The sequence below is a fragment of the Engystomops pustulosus genome, chromosome 9 (genome assembly GCF_040894005.1).
Source record: "Engystomops pustulosus chromosome 9, aEngPut4.maternal, whole genome shotgun sequence".
NCBI lineage: Eukaryota > Metazoa > Chordata > Amphibia > Anura > Leptodactylidae > Engystomops > Engystomops pustulosus.
This window is the reverse complement of record NC_092419.1, coordinates 83,969,517-83,984,164: the sequence shown is the minus strand read 5'-3', so window position 1 is coordinate 83,984,164 and position 14,648 is coordinate 83,969,517. Positions and strand designations below refer to the sequence as shown.

At 50.3% G+C, this 14,648-nt stretch overlaps 1 protein-coding gene across 1 annotated transcript; it reads right to left on the bottom strand.

Annotated features, from left to right (window-relative positions):
- Positions 1–8,218: 8,218 nt before the first annotated feature.
- Positions 8,219–13,317, bottom strand: LOC140076927 (uncharacterized). Its single transcript, XM_072123728.1, has 3 exons — positions 12,178–13,317; positions 9,714–9,845; positions 8,219–8,867 (listed from the first exon to the last, which is right to left on the bottom strand). Exons 1-3 carry the CDS (start codon positions 13,229–13,231, stop codon positions 8,275–8,277), a joined length of 1,779 nt encoding a protein of 592 aa, XP_071979829.1. The 5' UTR covers positions 13,232–13,317; the 3' UTR covers positions 8,219–8,274.
- Positions 13,318–14,648: the final 1,331 nt, after the last annotated feature.

The window sequence follows — 14,648 nt, the reverse complement described above, 5'->3', positions numbered from 1 at the left end:
AAATTCTGCCTGACACAGCTCGTTTGATAAGGGGACCATGTATGCCTACAGTTTAATGCCAGTCGCTGCACTGGCTGCCAGTCTCCTTTCGAATACAGTTTAAAATAATAACCCTCATCCATAAAGCTCTGTATAATGCTGCACCCCCCTACCTCTCCTCTCTTATCTCAGTCTATCGCCCAACCCGTGCTCTTAGATCCGCCAGTGATCTTAGATTAACCTCTACCCTAGTGTGGACCTCCCACTCGCGTCTCCAAGACTTCTCTAGAGCTGCACCAATTCTATGGAATGCTCTGCCCCGGACTATCAGACTAATACCTAACCTCCAAAGTTTCAAACGTTCTCTCAAAACCCATTTCTTTAGGCAAGCCTATAACACTCATTAACTGCATGAAGTTTTAACTCTTCTACTAACCCGTCCTGTGTCGTCCTCCCATCTGTTATCCAGCAACCAACAGGCACCAGACTTCTCTGCAGTCCCATTCACCCTGGACCTGGTATATAAGATGACGGCTGAGTGGTTCAAGCGACAGCAATTCCATTTATTATATTTTTTTCTATTCCCTAAGAAGAATGGCTTGACCATTAAATATTCTTTTACCTCGTGTTACCCCATCATCTTCATAAACCGTAAGCTCTGGCGAGCAGGGACCTCACTCCTGTTGTTCCATACAAATGTTGTGCTCTGTTACATTACATTTGTATTTGTTTCCTATGATTTGTAAAGCGCTACGGAATATGATGGCGCTATATAAATAAAGATTATTATTATTATTATTATGGAGGCAGTGAACTAGTAGTAGATTAAAGGTGCTGCAGTTAAAACTATGTTAGTTGGATCTTGGGATGGAGCTGGCGCTCCGCTTCCAGGCGAGCTTTCGCCAATCCAAGCCGCTGTCTCTAGGCTACTCCCCAAACAGCACTTCTAAGAACCTATTGTATAAGATCAAGTGTAGTAGCGTTCTTATAAGTTTGGGATATGGCGGGTGAGGGGAATGTAAACAGATGCGCAAGAAGCGCTGAAATAATATCGGTAAATGATAAAAGTTTGCCAGTATATTTTGTGGATTACACAGCAGGGTGGCGACAAAGTTAACAAGTTTGATGTGGAATGCCCTGTAATAGCTCTTGGGCGGTGTGCCTTTTATCGCCTAGGCTCAGCAGTTTGAGCACCACCTGCTGTCGCTTAGTGACGGCACTGCTGCTGTGCCTAGAGCTACCGACTGATGGCGCCATGCCCACGGATGGTAATTCGGAGGAGGAGGAGGTGGAGAAGGGGTGGGAGGAGGAGGATGTATAGTAGGCCTTTGAGACCTGGACCGAGGTAGGCCCCGCAACCCTCTGCGTAGGCAGTATATGACCAGCCCCATGGTCAGACTTGGTCCCAGCCTCCACCAAGTTAAGTGTAGTAGCGTTCTTATAAGTTTGGGATATGGCGGGTGAGGGGAATGTAAACAGATGCGCAAGAAGCGCTGAAATAATATCCGTAAATGGTAAAAGTTTGCCAGTATATTTTGTGGATAACACAGCAGGGTGGCGACAAAGTTAACAACTTTGATGTGGAATCCATGAAAACAACCCAAATTTCTGCCTGACACACCTCGTTTGATAAGGGGACGATGTATGGAGGCAGCTATATGGACGACTTTTGGAGGTAGCAATGGAGGCAACGTGTGGAGGCTGCTATGGAGACAATTTAATTTGGATAGTGCCTGTATGTGGCAGTCCAAAAAAGTTTTCAAACCAGAGGAGCAGGTAGGTGGCCCTCCAGAAAAATGAAATAGATTGAGTGCCTGTATGTGGCAGTCCAAAAAAGTTTTCAAACCAGAGGAGCAGGTAGGTGGCCCTCCAGAAAAATGAAATAGATTGAGTGCCTGTATGTGGCAGTCCAAAAAAGTTTTCAAACCAGAGGAGCTGGTAGGTGGCCCTCTAGAAAAATTGAATAGATAGAGTGCCTGTATGTGGCAGTCCAAAAAAGTTTTCAAACCAGAGGAGCAGGTAGGTGGCCCTCCAGAAAAATTGAATAGATTGAGTGCCTGTATGTGGCACTCCCAAAAATTGTTTAAAACAGAGGACCGGGTAAGTGGCCCTCCAGAAAAATTAAATGCATAAAGTACTATAGCTAGAGCCAGTGGGCCCTGTCAAAAAATAGCCAGTTTCCTCTGCTTTAGTGTACAAAGAGGAGGAGAAGGAGGAAAATGAGGAGGAGTGCATACATTATTCAGGTTGAGCTTCCTTCACCTGGTGGAGATTGGAAATTATGAGAAATCCAGGCTTTATTCATCTTAATAAGCGTCAGCCTGTCAGCGCTGTCAGTCGACAGGCGTGTACGCTTATCGGTGATGATGCCACCAGCTGCACTGAAAACCCGCTCGGACAACACGCTAGCGGCAGGGCAGGCAAGAACCTCCAAGGCGTACAGCGCCAGTTCGTGCCACATGTCCAGCTTTGAAACCCAGTAGTTGTAGGGAGCTGTGTAATCATTTAGGACGATGGTATGGTCAGCTACGTACTCCGTCACCATCTTTCTGTAAAGATCAGCCCTACTCTGCCGAGACTGGGGACAGGTGACAGTGTCTTGCTGGGGTGACATAAAGCTGGCAAAAGCCTTGTAAAGCGTACCCTTGCCAGTGCTGGACAAGCTGCCTGCTCGCCTACTCTCCCTCGCTACTTGTCCCGCTAGCGCTGTCAGAAGGGAAATAGTGTTTCAGCTTGTGCACCAGGGCCTGCTGGTATTCATGCATTCTCACACTCCTTTCCTCTCCAGGGATGAGAGTGGAAAGATTTTGCTTGTACCGTGGGTCCAGGAGAGTGAATACCCAGTAATCGGTGCTGGAATAAATTCTTTGAACGCGAGGGTCACGGGATAGGCAGCCTAGCATGAAATCTGACATATGCGCCAGAGTACCAACGCGCAAGAATTCACTCCCCTCACTGGCCTGATGGTCCATTTCCTCCTCCTCCAACTCCTCTTCTTCTGCCCATACACGCTGAACAGTGAAGGACTGAACAATGGTCCCCTCTTGTGTCTCGCCAACATTCTCCTCCTCTTCCTCCTCATCCTCCTCCACCTCCTCCGATATGCGCTGAGAACCAGACCTGAGGGTGCTTTGGCTATCAACAAGGGAATCTTCTTCCCCCGTCTCTTGTGACGAGCGCAAAGCTTCCGACTTCATGCTGATCAGAGAGTTTTTCAACAGCGGGATGGTGAGGCTGATGATGGCGACATCGCCACTGACCATCTGTGTTGACTCCTCAAAGTTACTCAGCACCTGACAGATATCAGACATCCACGTCCACTCCTCATTGTAGACTTGAGGAAGCTGACTGACCTGACTACCAGTTCTGGTGGAAGTTGACATCTGGCAGTCTACAATCGCTCTGCGCTGCTGGTAAACTCTGGATAACATGGTTAATGTTGAATTCCACCTCGTGGGCACGTCGCACAACAGTCGGTGAGCGGGCAGTTGGAGGCGGCGCTGCGCTGCCCTGAGAGTGGCAGCATCTGGGCTGGACTTCCTGAAATGCGCACAGATGCGGCGCACCTTCGTGAGCAAATCAGACAGATTGGGGTATGTCTTGAGGAAACGCTGAACTATCAGATTTAACACATGGGCCAGGCATGGCACATGTGTCAGTCTGCCGAGTTGCAGAGCCGCCACCAGGTTACGGCCGTTGTCACACACAACCATGCCTGGCTTCAGGTTCAGCGGTGCCAGCCACAGATCAGTCTGCGCCGTGATGCGCTGTAATAGTTCTTGGGCGGTGTGCCTTTTATCGCCTAGGCTCAGCAGTTTGAGCACCGCCTGCTGTCGCTTAGCGACGGCACTGCTGCTGTGCCTAGAGCTAGAGACTGATGGCGCCATGCCCACGGATGGTAGTTTGGAGGAGGAGGTGGAGGAGGGGTGGGAGGAGGAGGCATAGTAGGCCTGAAAGTCCTGGACCGAGGTAGGCCCCGAAATCCTCGGCGTCGGCAGTATATGACCAGCCGCAGGGTCAGAATCGGTCCCAGCCTCCACCAAGTTAACCCAATGTGCCATCAGCGATATATAGTGGCCCTGCCCGGCAGCACTCGTCCACGTGCCCGTGGTCAGGTGGACCTTGTCAGAAACGGCGTTGGTCGGGGCACAGATGATGTTGTCTGACACGTGCTGGTGCAGGGCTGGGACGGCACATCGGGAAAAGTAGTGGCGGCTGGGGACCGAATACCGAGGGGCGGCCGCCGCCATGAGGTTGCGAAAGGCCTCGGTCTCTACTAGCCTATAGGGCAGCATCTCCAGGCTAAGCAATCTGGAGATGTGGACATTAAGGGCTTGGGCGTGCGGGTGGGTTGCACTATATTTCCGTTTGCGCTCCAGCGGCTGGGGTATGGAGAGCTGAACGCTGGTGGATGCTGTGGAGGATCGTGGAGGCGACGATGGGGTTTTTGTGCCAGGGTCCTGGGCAGGGGGCTGACTATCAGCTGACACAGGGGAAGGAGCAGTGGTGTGCACGGCAGAGGTGAACGGGCTTGGTGCCACTGAGTGGGGTGTTTAGCATTCATATGCCTGCGCATACTGGTGGTAGTTAAGCTAGTAGTGGTGGAACCCCTGCTGATCCTGGTTTGGCAAAGGTTGCACACCACAGTCCGTTGGTCATCCGGTGTTTCCTTAAAGAACCTCCAGACTTCTGAAAATCTAGTCCTCGCCACGGGAGCTTCACTACGTTTGGCACTGATGCACCTGCTCTGGCCCTGCCTCTCCGTCTGGCCCCACCACTGCCTCTTCCAACCTGTTCTGGTCGAGGACTCTCTCAGAAGCACTGTGTTCACCCGGCCTCTCAACCCAGCTTGGGTCTGTCACCTCATCATCCTCCCATCCCTCAGTCTGCTCCCCCCTCGGACTTCCTGCCCTGACAACAACTTCACCACTGTCTGACAATCGTGTCTCCTCATCGTCGGACACCTCTTTACACATTTCTTCCACTACGTCAAGAAGGTCATCATCACCCACAGACTGCGACTGGTGGAAAACCTGGGCATCGGAAAATTGCTCAGCAGCAACCGGACAAGTGGTTTGTGACTGTGGGAAGGGTCCAGAAAACAGTTCCTCAGAGTATGCCGGTTCAAATGCCAAATTTTCCTGGGAGGGGGCAGACTGGGGGGGAGGAGGCTGAGGTGCAGGAGCTGGAGGAGTGCCGATTTCGGTGACATGGGTGGACTGCGTGGAAGACTGACTGGTGGACAAATTGCTCGAAGCATTGTCGGCAATCCACGACATCACCTGTTCGCACTGTTCTGGCCTCAACAGTGCTCTACCAGTAACTTCAGACATGAACCTAGGGAGTGTAGCTCTGCGGCGTTCCCCTGCTCCCTCATCAGCAGGTGGTGTCTCACCCCGCCCAGGACCACGGCCTCTGACCCCTGCAGTAGTTGGACGCCCACGTCCCCGCTCTCGTCCTCTACCCCTAGCCCTCGGGTTAAACATTTTGAAAATGAAAGTTATAACTTTAATTTTTTTTTTACTTTTTTTTGTGTTTTTTTGTGTTTTTTTTTTTTTTTTTTGTGTTTTTTAGTTTTTAAAACCAAACGATGCTATCCTATTGCTATGGCTATTTTCTAGCCAAGTATGAAAGCACACTGCTATGCCAGATGAGATGACGCTGAGTTACGAAAAAATAAACGTAAAATAAAAAGTAAATGGCAGACTGTGCCTAATTGAAATCAAACCCCTAATAAATTTTCCCACTTCGGTCTTTGCGATGGATATGTGCGTCACTAAGCGCTAAACACAACGGTCGCAAGTCTCACTACAAATTCCTCACAATATGGTAGTAGATGCACTGCAGCAAGGACAGCCACCAGCAGATCAACCAGAAATAAAATATATATAATGCTATTGTAGGCCTAAGTAAGCCGTTTGGATTCTCCTATGGCTATTTTCTAGCCAAGTATGAAAGCACACTGCTATGCCAGATGAGATGACGCTGAGTTATGAAAAAATAAACGTAAAATAAAAAGTAAATGGCAGACTGTGCCTAATTGAAATCAAACCCCTAATAAATTTTCCCACTTTGGTCTTTGCGATGGATATGTGCGTCACTAAGCGCTAAACACAACGGTCGCAAGTCTCACTACAAATTCCTCACAATATGGTAGTAGATGCACTGCAGCAAGGACAGCCACCAGCAGATCAACCAGAAATAAAATATATATAACGCTATTGTAGGCCTAATTAAGCCGTTTGGATTCTCCTATGGCTATTTTCTAGCCAAGTATGAAAGCACACTGCTATGCCAGATGAGATGACGCTGAGTTATGAAAAAATAAACGTAAAATAAAAAGTAAATGGCAGACTGTGCCTAATTGAAATCAAACCCCTAATAAATTTTCCCACTTCGATCTTTGCGATGGATATGTGCGTCACTAAGCGCTAAACACAACGGTCGCAAGTCTCACTACAAATTCCTCACAATATGGTAGTAGATGCACTGCAGCAAGGACAGCCACCAGCAGATCAACCAGAAATAAAATATATATAACGCTATTGTAGGCCTAAGTAAGCCGTTTGGATTCTCCTATGGCTATTTTCTAGCCAAGTATGAAAGCACACTGCTATACCAGATGAGATGACGCTGAGTTATGAAAAAATAAACGTAAAATAAAAAGTAAATGGCAGACTGTGTCTAATTGAAATCAAACCCCTAATAAATTTTCCCACTTTGGTGTTTGAGGTGGATATGTGTGTCACTAAGAGCTAAACACAACGGTAGCAAGTCCCCCTGCAAATTCCTCACAATATGGTACTAGCTGCAAATAAAAAAAAAAAAAGTAGAACGTTATTGTAGCCCTAAGAAGGGCTGTTGGGTTCTTGTAGAATCACTCCTGCCTAACACTATTCTAATTGAACAGCCTAACGCTTTCCCTGACCAGCAGCAGCTCTCTCCCTAGCGGCATCCAGACACAGAATGATCCGAGCAGCGCAGGCAGGGGCTAGTCTATTTCAGGGTCACCTGATCTGGCCAGCCAACCACTGCTATCGACGTGTAAGGGTACCACGTCATGCTGGGTGGAGTGCAGAGTCTCCTGGCTTGTGATTGGCTCTGTTTCTGGCCGCCAAAAAGCAAAACGGCGGGAGCTGCCATTTTCTCGAGCGGGCGAAGTATTTGTCCGAGCAACGAGCAGTTTCGAGTACGCTAATGCTCGAACGAGCATCAAGCTCGGACGAGTATGTTCGCTCATCTCTAGTTGACAGTATATTTAGTCGATAACACAGCATGTGGCGACCAGGGCCGGATTAAGGGTGGTGGGGGCCCTTGGGCGCAAAATCTGGTGGAGGCCCCCACTGAGTGCAGCGTGCATACTCGTCCTCCTGCTCACTATCCACTATCCCTGCAGTAACACCGCTACATACAGCCGCCTCATCGACAGTAACACAGCTACATACAGCCGCCTCGTCCCCAGTAACACAGCTACGACTGCCTGCATATCCTTTCCCCAAAACCCAGATAGGCCCACCCTAATGTCCCCTTTTGACTCAGCCAAAAAAAACCACATACACGTTTTACCCTTAAACTTTGTGGTATGACGACTAAAGAGTCGGCCACAGCTCTATTAACCTTATAATAAGTAACTCCTACTCGTAGAGTAGCATTGTAACATATAACAAATAAACCCGGGCACCCGTGAGCCCGCCTTCTAGAGGGCATGTAGGTCACATACCCGATATAAAAACCGCCAGCTGTGACATTGGATATAATTACAAATAGGGGAGGGAGGGTGGGAAGATCCGCAGGAAAGAGGGTGAGCTCAGGCTTGCAGCCTGCTTTATCACTTTTGCCCACCCCTAGATACCACCCACACCTGTAGCCCACCCCCAGTCACGTAGACCATGTACCCGGGGTATAAACAAACTTTTCTTAAAGGGGCCATGCTGCACCTGCTGAAAATCTTGCAAAATTCTCACGCCTGAACCTGCAGGCAGTCATTAGCCCCACGGCTAAGCGTCTGCGGGCTATCAAGACTGCCTGCATATCCTTTCCCCAAAACCCAGATAGGCCCACCCTAATGTCCCCTTTTGACTCAGCCAAAAAAGACCACAGACACGTTTTAACCTTAAACTTTGTGGTATGACGACTAGAGAGTCGGCCACAGCTTTATTAACCTTATAATAAGTAACTCCTACTCGTAGAGTAGCATTGTAACATATAACAAATAAACCCGTGAGCCCGCCTTCTAGAGGGCATGTAGGTCACATACCCGATATAAAAACCGCCACGGAGGATGACATGTATCCCTTACATGTCACTCCGACCCCCCAACAACAACTGTAAAGCCCTATCAATACCATCCTGCAAATCCGATAGGAAAATATCCAAACCTATATCGGACAAATGGACCCCATCAGGTAGCAGCAGGCCCCTATTATCCCCCTCCAACTCTCGATGCCTGACCACAACACCGCCTCTTTCGGTAACAAAACGTGACACTCTGGTGTTCAGAAGTCGCCTCCCTCGCTTGATGGCGGCCACATCCCTGGCGCCCTCCCATACTGCACGAGGGAGAATTTCAGACCATACCAATATGAATCGAGAGAAGAATGAGGAGAAACGCTCTAAATCGGACTGAATAAGGGCTATCAGTTCTCCTAAATGCACAAAACATAAATCGTTTCCCCCCAAATGCAAAACCAAAATGGAAGGGGCTTCGGCGTAGCGGCTGATGTCCACGAGTTCCGGTAGGGCCTGCAGCCATCGCAGGCCTCGAATTCCCCGCCAGCGGACATCTGCATTGTAAAAGCCCATTGATCTGCCACCAGGTCGTATCATGGCTCTTTGCTCGGCCCAATAGACATGAGAATGCCCCAGGATCCAAACGTTCGGACGTGAATCTATAATGAAAAACAATTAATTAATAACCAGATCGGGGCATATATAACCTGCAAAGCAATCAGAACGCCAGCGACCTATCCTCTGCACGTCAGCATCTGACAGGCCTAACTCACTGGCAGTGGTCGCAGCGCCAATACGAAAAGAGTGAGTACCGAACTCACCCGATGGAAGGCCTACTTCCTCAAGCACCCTTTTAAATACTGACGTAAATTGGAAACGAGTCAGAGGTGAACTATCAGCATGTGAGAAAAACTGAGTACCCCCAACCCTAACCTCCATAAATTCCGTTGCAGCAGCCACCGGGCAAGCAGGACCCCCTACCTGACGCAGCGCTACCCAACAGCCCTTACCAAACACATCCGTCTTGGAACGCCGAATCCGAAACCTCAATCCTCCTGTCGACACATCCTCAAAAAGGAGACCCCCAGGACGCGCTGCGCTAGGTGAAACCAACTCCGACACTCTCAATGCCCCAAAGAAAGCAAAAACAAAAGCGGCCCGAAACAAAAGAACCTCAAAGGAATCCTTACACACTGCATGTAAGCAAGGCAAAAGGCGCAATAGAATTGAAAACGAGACAGGACGGCGTGCCTCCCGCCGCACAGAGCCCTTTTTCCAACCCTTCAACACCTGCCGGATGAAAAAAAAACACTGCGTTACATCAGACCACCCATAAAGCTTAAAGAAAAAGGAAACGCCTGCCAACCGCCGTTGTGCCCCCACACCAGATACCCCTTGAGCCCTCAAACCTTCCAAAAACTTCAGGGTAATTTCAAGCCTCGGCCCCGCAACTGAATTCCAACTCCTCCCACCCGCTGCAGCACACCACTCGCCCCAAGCTTTACCATGAGCATTCCATGTAGATGGTGCGACTGATGATCTCAGCAGCGGGAGAAGCTGGCTTCCAGGGTTGACCATAGGGACCCTGGGCATGGGGTTCCCTCCGCGTCCGCCAAAGGACATAGACTCCGAAAGACCTGCCAATTGAAACGAGACAATGCGTCAGCAACGGAATTATCCACTCCCGGAACATGCCGAGCTCTGAAAGAAATATTATTCTGCAAACACTTCAACACAAGCCTGCGCAACAAACAGAGAACCGGAGGGGAAGAAGAGGAAAGGCAGTTAACTACGTGCACCACGCTCATGTTATCAGTCCAGAAGATTATGGATTTGTTGGACATGGCCGAACCCCACAGTTCCACTGCTGCTACTATTGGGAATAACTCTAAAAGCGCCAAATTCCCGCACCAACCCCTCTCTCGCCAGCACTCGGGCCAGGGCTCAGCACACCAGGCAGAGCCAAACAGCACACCAAAACCCAAGCTTCCAGACGCATCAGAGAACAGCTGCAAATCAGGGCTAGCAACGGCAGGTTCCCGCCAACAAGTCCTCCCATTATAAGAGGACAAAAACAGATCCCATACCCTCAGGTCATCTTTTATGTTACGTGTAATCCTGACTCTGTGCGTTGGGGACCTGATCCCGGCAGTAGCCAAGGAAAGGCGGCGTGAGAAGACCCGACCCATTGGCATAATCCGGCACGCAAAAACCAAGAGACCCAGTAAGGACTGCACCTCACGCAGCGTCACTTTCGATGCTCCTAAACAAGCCGCAAGCGCTAAACGCAATTTTAGCAATTTATCCTCAGGCAGCCGAAATACCATAGCTAATGAATCGATCTTAATGCCTAGAAAGGATAACACTGTACATGGGCCAACCGTTTTTTCAGCTGACAGAGGCACCCCAAAGCGCTGAGCCAAATCCTGGAAAGAAGTCAGGAGGAAAGAGCAGTGAGAAGAATCACAAGGACCAACAAACAAAAATCGTCCAAATAATGAGTAACCAGTCTGGAGGAAGTGAAGGAGCGTAGGGACCACTCCAAAAACGTGCTAAACACTTCAAAGTAATAGCATGAAATGGAGCAGCCCATAGGCAAACACATGTCATTATAGAAATACTCATCCAGTTGGCAACCCAAAAGATGGAAACAATCTTCATGAACTGGTAACAATCTGAATGCGGACTCGATATCTGACTTTGCCAGGAGGGCACCTGGGCCCGCGGCACGCACTAACTCAACAGCCCGGTCGAAGGAAACATAAGAGACCGACACTAAATCCTTATGTATGCCATCATTAACAGACGTGCCGATGGGATAAGACAGGTGATGAATCAAACGGAATTTGCCCGGCTCCTTTTTGGGGACCACCCCTAAAGGGGAAATCCGCAAGTTAGAAAAGGGCAAAACCCGGAAGGGGCCCGCCATCCTACCCAGCTCTACCTCTTTGGACACCTTACTCCTTGCAATCTCAGGAAAATCCCGGACCGATTTCAGATTATGTGAAAAAACGGGTAAACTACTAGGCTTGAAAGGGATGAAGAAACCAAAAGTGAAACCCGACCTAAGCAGGGCGGCTTCCGCTTTCTTGGGATAACTGTTTAGCCAGGGGAGCATCTCTAGCACGCGAACTGGGGTCCTCCTGGCGACCACCACCTTTGGGGGGGGGGGAGGACGGTAGCAGGGCGGGAACAGCGCATGGCAGAATGGGCGCCCCCGCAGTTGGAGCACTTATGCCGGAACTTACAGGACCCGTAGAAGCGACAGTGTCCGTCGTTGAACATAAAACACGTTCCCGACCTGCGAACCGCCCCCACCCCCTGGGGGGCTGATGGGACCGTGGACGAGGAGGAGGAGGCGGCGGTCGGAAAGGGCTTCTGAGCAGTCATTGAGCGCAACCAGGGATCAGTTGCTTTTGTGTCCCAGCCGATCTCAGGATTTTTAGCAATACGCCTCCTGAACTCCTCATCATAACGCCACCATGCAGCACCCCCATGGGTGCGAAAGGCATTGAAAATGGTATCTAAATAAACAAACAGTTGAGGCCTTTTCTGGCATTTTTTGAGTTAACACACAGCCTAACACTGAAAAGGCTTGGATCCAATTATGAAAGGTCTTGGCGACTTTTGGCTTCCGTTCCACACCGCGCTCGTAACGGCGCTCCTTGTCGACTGTCACCATGTCCACGGAAACCAGAGACCAAATATCAACATAATCGTTTCGTAAAATACGGTCCCTGGTATCCTCAGAAAGGTGAGAACCAAGAGGTAAAACCCCACAGAAATAGGTATCCCTGAAAACAGGAACAGAAGGGGTAAATGTGGAAGTGGAAACCTCTGCCGTGGTTTTACCTGATGGGGCCGGCGCAGCGGGAGCCGCCGGCGCCGATCCCAGCAGGGAACGAATTGAAGCTACAAGAGCAGAATCAGTCACTCCCCCCCCCCCAGCCTGCAAGCAGGCGGACTCACCGACAGCCGGAGATGACGGGATCGCGTCTGGGTTCTCTGCAGGTGCAACCGGAGCCGGCGTGGCAGGAGAAGGCGTTGGTGGAACCACCTCCCGAATGGGCCTGGACGTCTCCCGATTGGATCGGCGACTGCGACGATGATGCCGTGGTGATGGACTCCTGGAGGAATCAGAGCTTCGTCCCCGGGATGATCTAGACGAGACCGATGGAGACGTAGCGCTCCGGCTGCGCGATCGGCGCCTTTTCCCCCGGGTCGACCGGGATGCAGATTGGCGCCTGGAGGATGTCCCGCGGTAACTGGCCCTGGAACTGGCTCTCGAGTGGGCTGACGGCGAACGCCTGGCGGCTACGGGAACTATGTAACCCGGACCCAAACCCCCGGACAGCATTGGGGCGACTAGCGGGGGCGGGACCGCAAGGGTGCCAGCGCCCAGCGGAGCAAGGTCAGCACCCAGTAAGTCCTCGTCGGAATTAATTTGACCTGGGGAAGGCATAGAAGGAGAATTAACAGCCATAGGTGGGAGCCGGGTGAGTGGTGTTGTCATTACCGCACTCCCACCACTAGATGGCGCCAGAGTACTGGAGGGATACTGGACGGGAGGGGAAACCTCACTGACCGAGGTGAGTACATCTACTCGGCCTGTCAATTCTACTGAACGGGAGGCAGAGCGACGGCCCCCGCTGCTCCCGACAGTAGCACTAGCTAGGGGCTGTAGGTGCCGGACCGAGGAGGAGGAGGCCGGCATCGGCGTGGGCGGGATGCAGTCCGGGGAAGCTGCTCTCACCACAGCCATGATTGCAGGCTGGGCCAGAGCAGCACCAGTCCCCGAGCCTGACGGGGGAGGGGTGACAGGGATATTATGCACGGCCGCCTGCGCTGATGGAGACAAGCGCTGAGGCGGCGGTGATTGCCTACCCGAACGACGAACCCCACTGGATGCAGGGGGAGCAGCATTTGCCGGGAGGCCAGAGGCCTGAGCTTCAGCCAGCAGTGAGGCCAGCCATCCAGATCCCTCTTCCCTGATGCGACGGCGTATGGCATCATCAGAAGCCATGGTGATGTACACACTCCAGAAGATCCGCAGGAAAGAGGGTGAGCTCAGGCTTGCAGCCTGCTTTATCACTTTTGCCCACCCCTAGATACCACCCACACCTGTAGCCCACCCCCAGTCACGTAGACCATGTACCCGGGGTATAAACAAACTTTTCTTAAAGGGGCCATGCTGCACCTGCTGAAAATCTTGCAAAATTCTCACGCCTGAACCTGCAGGCAGTCATTAGCCCCACGGCTAAGCGCCTGCGGGCTATCAAATACAGCCGCCTCACCCCCAGTAACACAGCTACATATAGCCGCCTCGTCCCCAGTAACACAGCTACATACAGCCGCCTCACCCCCAGTAACACAGCTACATGCAGCCGCCTCGTCCCCAGTAACACAGCTACATACAGCCGCCTTGTCCCCAGTAACACAGCTACATACAGCCGCCTCGTCCCCAGTAACACAGCTACATACCGCCGCCTCAACCCCGGTAACACAGCTACATACCGCCGCCTCGCCCCCAGTAACACCACTACATAAAACCGCCTTGGCCCCAGTAACAGAGCTACATACAGCCGCCTCATCCTCAGTAACACCGCCGCCTCACCCCCAGTAACACAGCTACACACAGCCGCCTCAACCCCAGTAACACATCTTTATATAAACCTTCAACCCTACCAGATATGCAGTCCCATTTAACATACACCTCAGCCCGCACCAGACACCCAGTCCTGCAGTTTATACAATTACACATTTATACACTGATATATACACACATAAAGTTCTACACTGGTATGCTTGCACCCATATATATACAAGTATAAACACATTTATGTATCCATATACATTTATACACTAATACACAGAGTATACACAAACTCATAACGTATATACACACATACAGCAAATACACACACATTCAGTATATACAGCATTTTCACACACATACGGGAAATACACACACACACACATTCAGTACACAGAGCATATACGTACATACCACATACACAGCATATAAACATAATCATATATTTAAATGTGCACATATATATGCTTATACAAATATATGCGTGCATAAATACAGTATATGCAACTATACACAGTATATACATATAAATACAGTATATACACATATACACAGTAGATGCATGCATACACATATACACAGTATATACACATTATATACACATTAGATGCATACATACACATATGCACAGTATATACACATTATATACACAGTAGATGCATACATACACATATGCACAGTATATACACATTATATACACAGTAGATGCATGTATACACATATACACACGGTATACACATATACACACGGCTGCTTATGCAGGCGGGTGGGGGGAAAGGAGGACGGCTGCTTCTTCTGGCGGGGCGGTTGGGGGTTCTGCGGAGGTCGGCTGCTTCTTCGGGCGGGG

What these genes read in the sequence shown, in the direction of transcription:
- LOC140076927 (XM_072123728.1), bottom strand. Translation starts at nt 13,231, where the DNA reads ATGGCTTCTGATGATGCCATACGCCGTCGCATCAGGGAAGAGGGATCT. An exon ending in CCCGTCATCTCCGGCTGTCG is followed by an intron (nt 9,846 to 12,177) that starts GTGAGTCCGCCT and finishes TTCAATTGGCAG; the next exon opens with GTCTTTCGGAGTCTATGTCC. An exon ending in ATCTACATGGAATGCTCATG is followed by an intron (nt 8,868 to 9,713) that starts GTAAAGCTTGGG and finishes TTTTCATTATAG; the next exon opens with ATTCACGTCCGAACGTTTGG.